This window comes from Thermoascus crustaceus (assembly GCF_041956765.1).
Source record: "Thermoascus crustaceus strain CBS 181.67 unplaced genomic scaffold VTN00scaffold_5, whole genome shotgun sequence".
Classification (NCBI taxonomy): Eukaryota; Fungi; Ascomycota; class Eurotiomycetes; order Eurotiales; family Thermoascaceae; genus Thermoascus; species Thermoascus crustaceus.
Window position 1 is genome coordinate 2386223 of NW_027192531.1, and position 10587 is coordinate 2396809.

At 50.6% G+C, this 10587-nt stretch overlaps 3 protein-coding genes across 3 annotated transcripts; 2 read left to right on the forward strand and 1 right to left on the reverse strand.

Moving 5' to 3' along the window:
* Nucleotides 1–21: 21 nt before the first annotated feature.
* Nucleotides 22–4347, forward strand: VTN00DRAFT_8341 (uncharacterized protein; the record flags this gene model as incomplete). Its single annotated transcript, XM_069435185.1, has 5 exons — nucleotides 22–2261; nucleotides 2321–2543; nucleotides 2592–2750; nucleotides 2803–3102; nucleotides 3160–4347. 5 exons carry the CDS (start codon nucleotides 22–24, stop codon nucleotides 4345–4347), a joined length of 4110 nt encoding a protein of 1369 aa, XP_069286607.1.
* A 630-nt stretch (nucleotides 4348–4977) lies between these two features.
* VTN00DRAFT_8342 (uncharacterized protein) lies at nucleotides 4978–7701 on the reverse strand (the record flags this gene model as incomplete). Its single annotated transcript, XM_069435186.1, has 7 exons — nucleotides 4978–5309; nucleotides 5372–5432; nucleotides 5483–6004; nucleotides 6054–6181; nucleotides 6235–6733; nucleotides 7010–7291; nucleotides 7357–7701. The coding sequence occupies 7 exons, from the start codon at nucleotides 7699–7701 to the stop codon at nucleotides 4978–4980; spliced, it is 2169 nt and encodes a 722-aa protein (XP_069286608.1).
* A 1235-nt stretch (nucleotides 7702–8936) lies between these two features.
* Nucleotides 8937–10181, forward strand: VTN00DRAFT_8343 (uncharacterized protein; the record flags this gene model as incomplete). Its single annotated transcript, XM_069435187.1, has 4 exons — nucleotides 8937–8961; nucleotides 9014–9113; nucleotides 9169–9318; nucleotides 9422–10181. 4 exons carry the CDS (start codon nucleotides 8937–8939, stop codon nucleotides 10179–10181), a joined length of 1035 nt encoding a protein of 344 aa, XP_069286609.1.
* Nucleotides 10182–10587: the final 406 nt, after the last annotated feature.

The following is a 10587-nucleotide window of genomic DNA, read 5'->3' on the forward strand; positions in this document are numbered from 1 at the left end:
GATGAGTTTATCTACAATACGATGTCCGGGCGTGTTGCGGAACTCGAGCGACGGATTTTGCAACACGCGTCGGGTTCCCCTTTCAAATACAAACCCGGGCATTTTTCGGATATGGAGATGATTCAGACTCTTTTCGAGATCCATCTGGATATATACGCTCTCATCAACAATCCCAATAGCGAGGTCGACCAAGGTACCCGGCTTCTCCAGCGTGATCGTCTCGCCAGATGGGCTACCTTGGCTCGCACTTCAGTCAATCACTTTATGGATCACGGTCCCACTGGAGAATATCGGAATGTGATCGGTCTCCGCCATTTGTGGTCGTCTACTTTCCATTCTAATATGGCTGAAGACGCTGCGCGAGAGCATATTATGTTATGTCTTCATGATCTGAAACACGTTCTGCTCTCTCTCGGAAACCCAGTGATTACTCTGATGAACAACGCCGTAATGCCTGAGATATCAATTGCGGCGCTAGACCAAGAGATTTCGCGGCTTAATTCCATGGATTTCTTCATGAAGATCTTCGGTTCGGATTCAGAGAATCCTGTCGATCTTATTGAGAGCATTGAACCAATTCTCGAGCCTTCATCTGTGGAGTTCATCCAGGATGGATTACCAGGTGAACACGCCCAAGGACTTCCGACACTTCAAATACAGGAAATAGCCTCGTTCCTGGACCGTGCAGACGCCACTATGCGACTCTTTTTGTGGCGGAGACTCCAGGAGGCGTACAATGCCATCGATTACACTCCGAAAATGATCTCGTGCTACTTTCGAAGCATCGAGGTCATCATGCAAGAGCTCCGCAGTGCTTCACATCTCGAGGGTCCAAGTGACCACCGCCAAGTAGCTTTACTTAGGTGGCTGAAATCCCTGGATGACCTTCTCACCAAATTACTTGCACACGTAGTAAACTTTCACCCGAAGTCCTTTGAGTGTATTGATATGGATCACCTGCGGTCATCGATGTCTGCCGTTGCGCAACTCGTCAAACTTCTTCACAGCTTTGCCCTCTACGAGGACGCCGTTCGTGTGGGCCAAGTGCCCCCGCCTGACCTTCGTGGCTCGCTGTCAAAGTCACTTGAAAACTTCAAAGACAAATTGCGCGATATGCAAGCTCGTAGCTGGATGTTGCTGTATTGCATGGTGAAAGAGTCTATGGAACAGGAGAAGGAGATTTTCGACACTCCCGCCGATGACCGAGTCCACTTCTTGCGCTCTGTGCACGAGGCCCTTGGTGTCCGTTCCCTCTGCAAGTACTCTAACAAGCTACTCCTGAGGGTCATGAAGTCCGAGCTTTTCACGCTGCAGACCGAAGATGATTATGAGTCTGACATTTCACAAGTGCTGTTCGATCTGCATGGACTGAAGTTCTCAGCTTACGATGGTTTCGCTGAACACGGATGTCCTGCAGAAAGGTTGGATCGTGATACAGCCATAATGATGATGGACTTTGTGATGGCGCAGGCGAAGAGAATGAACATCAAAGATCTGTCGAAATCGGAGTTGAAACATACCATGGAGGAGATGCAGTCCGCCATCGGCTTTACGAAGTCATCGCCTCCCTTACAGTTCAACAGGCGGGTCTTGTCTGCTTATTTGAAGTCTCCGATTAACCCTTCGGACCTTTTCCGTGCGGTTCAAGGAATAGGCGAACTCTCCATGGTGCCCGTTCCGGCTGAAAACACGAAGATAGCTGAAAAGGGGTGGTTCTTCCTCCTTGGTTACGCAGCCCTAACGAAATTCCGCTCCCAGAAGCGTCTCAATCCAGTTCCCACCACGGATCTGGATGAAGCTATTATGTTCTTCAGGCATGACCTGGAACATGGCACAGGAAGGTGGGAAACTTGGTATCGACTTGCGCAGGTATTCGATTCAAAGCTGGAAGAAGACGTCACCTGGTCTGCAGACAAAATCAACAGCAACAGAACCGAACTGGTAGTTTTGCAGCGGAATGCAATCCACTGTTATGCCATGGCTGTCGCCTCAGCGATCAGGACAGCAGAACCCACTCCGGAAACGCGAGCGGTCCTCTCTGACCTCTACACGGACTTTGGAATCCGTATGTACTCGTCTTCACGGGAGCCTTTCTCCATGGGAGCATTCAGCCTAGCCGACTTCACTCGCCACTTCAGCAGCGGAGAAAACCAACAGATGTACAAGGGTCGGCCGTTCAAGGAGATGAGACTATATTCCGTGTGGAAATTTGCGAGCTATCTACTGAGGCGTGCGATGGTTGATAAGCCCAACCTGTGGATGTAAGTAACTAGAAGAACTCCCATGTTTTGGAGATTGTCGGAACCTAACGGTGCTTTAGGAACCACTACATGCTCAGCAAATGCCTTTGGAAAATGTTTAGCTGTGAAGATTCTGTGAGGGGAAATGCCAAGCGCATCGAAGTCGACGACGTCCTGGATTCGCTGCTTGATGCCATTGAAGCTCTGCCCGAACGTAAAGACAGTCGCTCGGAGCCCATCTTTGAACCCCACTTCAGACTTGTGTCTGTTGTTCACAAACTTGTTCGTAGTGGTGTACTCAAAGTAAGACATCTCCCCCACCGTGATGTTCCTCTTGCTAACAGTTTCCAGCCGACTGAGGGCAGTCAGACTCTCTTGGCGACCGCATGGGCACGGAAGGTTGCACCTCCAGAGGACAATCCAGAGTCCTGGGAATCCTATATTCTAGAAGTCCTGAAGAACCTAAGAAATGCGGATAAGTCCAATTGGCATCACCGTATTATTGCAAGGGTATGATCATCTGCGGTGCTCTTCCTGCTGGGCTCGACTGACTTCTTTGCAGGCTGCTCATGTTATCTATGATGATCACAAGGACGTCGCAGCAGCTATGGGTGCTAAGCATGAGTTTACGCAGCAGATCTTCACGAAGACCATGACCCTGCAGGTCTGGAAACCAGAGTTTGAGCGTCCCGGTAGACATTTCGTTTACACTACGCGATATGTATACTTCTTCGTCCATCTTCTTGACCAGCTCAACGATCGTGCAAGCCTTGATCAACTGCTGCGTCGGGTGAGGAAGAAGCAAGGTGACTTCATAAACCACTCCAAGCTCTGGGAGGATATATGCATCGTCTACGCTAAGGTAAGCCTGCACTGTAGATAAAGACATAGACCGGTCGCGACTAACTGTTTCTATCAGCTTATCCGCCGAGCGGGCAACATCCCCGAAGGCCACGAAGAGGGCATCTTCAAACCGCTCAGCTGGGACGAGTTCGTGGCCAACACCGCACGCCTAGAGAGCTGGACACAGAACCCACCACCCTCAGCCATCCCGATCCTGGACCTCCTCCGCGACGCCGTGGAGCTGAAGAAGCTCAACAACAACCTCATGAAAGTGACCATGTTCGAGGACCTGATCGCCGACATCTACGCCCACCTTTACGAGATCTACATGCCCAACTTCGTCGAGCAGGCAAACGAGGAGAACAAGGAGAAGATGAAGGTCGACCACCTTCTCATGACGACCAGCGACGGAGCCGCTGATACCCCGACACCACCTACCTCCGCACCACCGTCGGAAGCGCCCGCTCCGCCGCGCGGTCGCACGAAGGGTATCGCCCGGAGAGACATCCAGAAACGGGCAGAGACGATCGTCAACCGCACCCTGATCCCCCGTGCACAAATGGCACCGAAACCGCCTGCCCCTGCGGAGGGAGAAACAACAACAACAACTACTACTACTACCACTACAACTACTCAGCGGGCACCTACTGCCGCTCCTAGCGCTACTGCCCCCGAGACAGGAGTCGCCGGAGCCGCAGCCCCCATCCCCCTCACCATCCGCGACGACCTCCGCGAACCCCCCGTCGGCCCCGCCGGCGGCGTCGCTATCGAAGAAAGCACCTCCGGAATCCAAAGCAGCGCCCCTGGCAGCGTCCACGACAGCGCCGATGACGAGAGTGAATTGAGCGAGATCGACGAGGAGAAACTGTCGAGGCTCAACTACGATGAGAGCAGTAAGAGTGTGCTCTTTCCGAATCTGCCGTCGAGAAGGTCACCGGATCATGATCATGATCATGGGGCTTCGGAGGTGTCTATGCAGGACCAGGATCAGGATCAGGATCAGGATGAAGGAGATGGTGAGGAAGGCGAAGAAGGTGAGGGTGAAGGTGAAGGTGACGAAGCCGAAGTCGAGGGCGAAGGAGAAGGCGAGGAAGGAGAAGGAGAGGGAGAAGAACCCGAAGACGAGGGCGAAGAAGCGGGTGAAGGAGAAGGTGAAGGCGAGAGGGAACTCCCAGCTTCAACGCAAGAACACGACCACGAACACGAAAACACAAACTCCGACGAGCCCGAGACGCAAGCATCCGAGAACCAGTCCTCGACTTGATTATTAAATTTTGATTTTTATATGTTTTTTTTCGAGAACTGTGTTTTTTTTATTTTTATATTATTTTACTATGACCAGCCAGCCATGTACTACTGTATACTAGCAGATTCGACCCGACCCTATTCGGTTCCTTTGTTTTCGTGTTGTCTTTCCTTGTTATTTGCTGATGCTGTGCTTCTCACGAGGAAGACAGAGACAAAGAGACGGGGTTTCTGTTACTCTGGATAGAGGCGTTACTTGGTGTATTCACTCAGACAGGAAATCCGGAAGGCAGAAGAAGATTGCACATGACTTTCATGTACTGTGTACCATTTACAGGCTAAGGCAACGATGCTATTTATCAATTTCCTTCAGAACAAAACAATAATATAGACCGGAATTACTATCATAACATAAAATAAAGAGTAGGGAAAATACAATAAAAATCCAAGTAAACCCCAATTACCACCAAGTAAAACCGTTCATCCATCCAATCCACAAATTAATACCATCGGGAATCATACATAAGCCGTTCCACAGAGGCAGGTATCTTGTCATGAGAGAAAGATGCACCATGTATAAGCCATTGGTCGTAACGGTCGTAACCTCCCCAACACATCAATATGCGAAGTCAGAGAATCGATGGAATCTTTAGATCTCATCCTCTGGACCCAGGTCCCACTTCCTGGTCGTCATCTTTCTCTGCTTCTTAACGGGAGGCTTGGGCGCAGCATTGGCATCGGCGAGCTTCAGGTAGTCCATGCTACGCAGAGCGCTGTCGATGTCGCTCTCCCTGCCGAGAGTGCCGTGGTCCAGGGACGAGTCACGGCTTGCAGTAGTGTCCTTCTTTGCTTTGGGTTTCTTGGTGGGAGACCGGCAGTTCAGTTCGCGTTCCAAAGCCGCGATCTTGCTCCGCAGCTGGTCGTTCTCCCGCTCCAGGTCCTCGATCCGTTCATCAGCTGAAGGCTCTGGGTCTTCGTAAACTGCAAAGAGCGATCCAGTCAGCATGCAGAAATAGCCAAAGAGCAATAATGGGATAACCTACCCCTTACTTCACGAGACAGCAGCTCAAGTTTCTTGTCGAGATGTTCATTGCTCCGACCAATCTGAAAGCCGTTAGTTTCCAGTCTAAACTGGCAGAAAGAATTCCGCTCACCTGCTCATCCCACGCAAGCTGCCAACGCTTCCTCTCTTCCTCCATCCTCTCATCCATCTCGGCCCAACATTCTTCTCGCACATCCTGCTCAATCATCAGGCATCTCTCTTCTGCTGCCTTCAGCTTCATTTCCGCTTCTGCACGTGCAATCTCTTCCTCTGCTAATTTCATGACCACGGCCTCATATTCTTCTGTTATGCGGGCAATTTCCTGCGCAGCGATCTCCAACTCCTCAATGGACACCGACTGCGGACTTGTTCTTCCACTCAGCCTACTGGGGGTACTGGACAGGACTGTACTCGCGACAGATGGTATTCGCGGAACAGTGACCTCCTTGGCTAGGGCAGAGTATCGCAAAATCTGTGAGGTGGCGTTGAAGTCTCCCAATGGATCAGCTGTTACAATCATGATGGCCTTCTGGGGAGGACGAAGATGAGACACCGCCGCTTGGTTGGGTGTGGGGAAGGAATTCGAGAATAGTAGTTCCGTGAGCTTGCATTGTCTGAACGGGACAAGAGCGTTCTGATATAGTTAGTCGTTGTAGATCCTACAGAGCTTGTCATAAATTTACCTTGTTTCCATCTTGAATGTCGTTCTGCATCTGCAGACACTGCCCAAGGTACATCAAACTTTCGTTGATCTTTCCAGCCTCAGCTAATGTGGCTCCGGCGGTCTTTGCTGCTCTTGCTCGTTCCGAACCTAAGCTCGGCATTAGTGGCTACGCAATCAGTCTGCCGACCGTATATACTCACCGGCAAGGTCGACCACAGTCAACGTAGTTGATGTCCACGTTTCCTCTCCATATCTCCTACCCTTGACCTTCTTTTTGATCTCCAGGCAAAAGAAGCCATGGCTTCGAGAGCTGACGCTGTTGCTTCCAGTTCCGGTAACCCGCCTCTCGCTAAGACCCGTTTCAAGAACCATAAGCGCCTCCTCATAGGTTCGGCAAACAACCTTCCGTAGGCCTGCAACAACCTTCCGGTCTGGGGAGTTCTCTGTCGACTTGAAAATTAAAGGACGTCTCTGGTTCTTCTGGTTGATTCCCTGTCGTGCTCCTGGGCCGGACGGCATGGAAGGAGACAGAAGGTCAAAGATGCGGTCATTATACACTTCATACATCGACACAAGGACCACATGTTCAGAGTTCGAATCGACGTCGACTGCTAGGCGGCTGACATCAGGGACTCGAGGCAGTGCGCTTACTCGCTGGAGCAGGTGGCGTCGCGGGATGCTCGGGGCAGGTATGGTGTCCTTTAAATTACCAAATCGTAGTTTAGCAACACTGGCCTTAATTCTATTTGGAATGTTGTACGGGGACTTTGAAGGTGAAACGCGGGTATTCTGGGTGTTTCCCATGTTCAAGGTACTGCTCCTCGGCTCATCGCACTTTGTGGCGGGCACGGGATGGCTGTTCTCCAAATTATGTGTACCAGGGAATACACGAGGGAGGTGGGGGTACAGTCGAAGCGATGCGGGATGCATGGATGGGGTCTTTTGGTAGAATCCAGGGTGAAGAGGGTTCCATACCGTCATGGGTGTCTGAGCTCTCGAAGAAGCAGAGGCCATTGGGGTTTGCGCCCTTGAGTACCTGCCGCGGTCCGAGTTGGAGTCGCCATAGATACTGTCGAGGAATGATTGTGCGGAGAAGATCTGTGCTTCTGAGGGGTCCGATGCGGCCAAAGAGGAAAGGAGTACCTGGTCTGTGAGGGCATCTGAGCTTTGGATATTAGATGATAAGGACCGGAAGATCATATCCAGAGTCATCTGTGTAAGACCGCGCTGCGTCTTCGATCCAAGGATGGTGTGACTCTGCAGGCAGAACGTTTTATCAGCTACTCCTCCAAAAAAGTACTCAAGCGTCGATTATATCAGACCTTTCCACTTCCTGTCACCCCCAGTGTTGCTACCATTCCATCTTGACCGTCGCGTAGGACACCCTTAACCAAGGAGTCCATTTTTGTACCCTTGAACACATCCAGCTGTTCAGCATCTTCTTCGAACACTTTGGTAAATGCGAACTTCTCAACTGCACGTTTTCTCGATTCGCTTGGCGGCTGCAGGAGGATACGAGTCGGATTCGAGCCATATTTCTCTGGAGGTTCGACGGTCAAGTATCGTTCACCATATCCCTCTTGCTGCTGCTGGGTGTACGGCGGGCGCAAGCGGAGATAGACTTCGAAAAGCGAAGCTTGGTTCTGTGAAGACTTTGGCGGGTTCATATTGGTAGCATCCAGATGCAGTTTGTGGAGACAAAGGAATGGCAGGATACCCTTTTGGTAATTAAGTAGAGGACAGACTGCAGTGCCACGACTGATAAAGCTTCTCGAAGCGGCGTGCGGACGATCTCGAGCCTGGGGCCCCAGTCTGTGTTGCTTGTTCCTATTTGGGCAAGCGGTCTGTCGTCACGGTAACAGCCCACTAAAAAATCAGCCCTAAGCCCTAGGTCCTAGTTAGTTAGTTACCTTGATTAGTTTAGCTAAGCCCCAGCACAGCCACTGGAGATCTTCAGGAGACTCTCCTCCCACTCTTCGATGATATCGAATCAGCTGAGGGACCGGGTGCCCGAGCGATAGGCTGGGCTGTAGCCCTGCGGCATGCTCGTATTCGCCTACTGTTGGCGCCCGACTTACCGGTGGAGAAAAAGGGCGCAGAGCGCCTATGGAGTTCTCCCAGGTCTATCCGGCCTGCCATACAGGGTATTTCAAGTTCATTTTCGACATGTATCAGCAGTAACCTGTTGATATTGCACACTCTTTGCTTGCATATGGTACGGAACAGAGCTCTGATGATCTGGCAGCTTTTTCAAGAAAAAGGAACTTTCTACCTATCTTATCTTGTCAGTCTGATAGTCTACCAAGATACACCAGTCAAATGGTCTCCTTTCCCACAATAGAGGATTGAATATTCGGATAATGTACTAGTGAACCAGAGCCAATAATTATATGTGTCTTTAACAATGTAATGCCCCTGCGTCCGAGAAGGTTAAGCACAGCCTAACTGAGGGGCCACGTTGGCCGCGGGGGCATCGCCTCGTATCCACATCTCACGGCTGACAAGACAGCCTGACACTATGCGACTCTCCTCATACTATCATTCTTTGCCCGAATGCGAGACTTCTCTGGCCTTGGCACTAGTGGGTACAATAGACAAGCTTGTCACATCGGGCGGTTTTGTGGCTTTGACGCGGGACTTTTATTCGCGAGCGCCCCGTATTCCCTTTTTTGGATATACGAGCTGACACCGATAGCCCGGGGATTTTGAAGATGTTATATATATGGCTTGCAAGTCTGTGGAATGTTTCCAAAACATGATCGCTCTTCTTTACTACATATTTGATCCTTGGATGCAACAAAATAGTAAGGGTCTTTAAGACTCAGGTACACGTTGGTCTAGTTTTATATATATAGTTCTCCGTCTCGAATAACACGTCGCCCAGCAGAACCATATCCTCATAATGCTCGAACCACGATCAGAATACCGCAAGTCCAACTTCTCACACCCCTGACAAAACTTACAACTGACCTCTCAAAGAGCCAGGAAGCTACTGGTACTACGCGCCCAACAAAGGCGCACCGATTGCCTTCGCAGTCTTATTCGCAGCATCTGGCTTCGTGCATGCCTATCAATGCTTGTTAACACCCTCCCTCCGACTTGTCATTCCCTTGGTACTGATTATATACTGTCAGTAAATACCGAGCGTGGAAAATATCCGGTCTCCTGTCCTGGGCGGCGGCGCTCTTCTGCGCGGGGTTCATCACGCGGGCGATAGGCGCATTTGGAGAATGGGATAACCTGGGCCTGTTCATCGCTAGCAGTGTTCTTCTCCTTGCTGGGCCGTAAGTGCATACTTCAGAGACCATGCCCGTTTCCAGATTGATCAATCTTCTCTCTTCGTTTCATATTCTCTTACTGACAACCTTGCTTGATTGAAATACCCAGACCAGTGTACGAAGTCGCCAACTTCTTCACCCTCGGCCGCATCCTCTACTACATTCCCTACCAATCCCCCATCCACCCGGGCCGAGTCTTCACGACCTTCATCTCCATGGGCGCCGTGATCGAAGCCATCACCGCCAACGGCGCCGTCCGCGTCGCCAACACCTCCAGCACCGAGAGCCAGCAGAACACGGGAAAGGCACTTCTCAAAGCGGCCCTCATCCTGCAGCTCGCGCTGATGGCGGCCTTTGTCGCCCTAGCGTCCAAGTTCTACTACAACTGCGCCAGAGCAGGCGTGCTGAACGATAAAGTGAAGCGGGCCCTGCACGTCCTGTACTGCAGCTGCGCGCTGATCACGGTGCGCACGATCTATCGGACCGTCGAGTACTTCACGGCTGCGAGTTTGAATATCGCGAATGTGGATCACATCAGCCCCATCCTGAAGGATGAATGGTTCTTCTGGGTCTTCGAGACGGCGGTTATGTTTGTCAATACGGTCTTGCTGAATGTGTTGCATCCGATGCGGTCCCTTCCGCGCTCCAACAAGGTATATCTCGCGACGGATGGTGTGACGGAGGTTGAGGGCCCCGGCTACAAGGATCGGCGGCCTTTCATTCTCACACTGATTGACCCCTTTGATATTGTCGGTATGTTCTTCAAGACAAAGGGGCAAGAGAGGTATTGGGAGAATGATGGTGTTCAGGAAATGAGGATGGGAGAGACTACATCTACATCTCAGCCATCGAACCAGGAGCAGGTGTAGCTGAGTGGATGCTTATCCAGGTCCCGCGATAGATTAATGGAACCCGTTGGAGTTAGGAGAGATCGTGATGCCTAGACTATTCATCGATGTACATAATCTACATTTTAAAGTAAAGTTGGAAATACTGCCCCTTCTAAAAATATATGAATACGCATCCACTAGGATCCTGCCGACGAAGAGAACATGTAAGTAGTTATAATAGGAACCCTTTTGCATTTTTCTAAGTGATGTTCTTGAGTAGCATACTGCCCTGCCTTTTCATAAACAATAACCGTCTCTTTTGGACTTTCTAAGTTATATTCCTTCAGTGACAATTTCCCTTTCGTTTCCACAAACTAACAGAAGATACAAAACAGAAGAATAGAAACCACCAGATCATAGAGACTCTAGCCAACATATGCTTTTC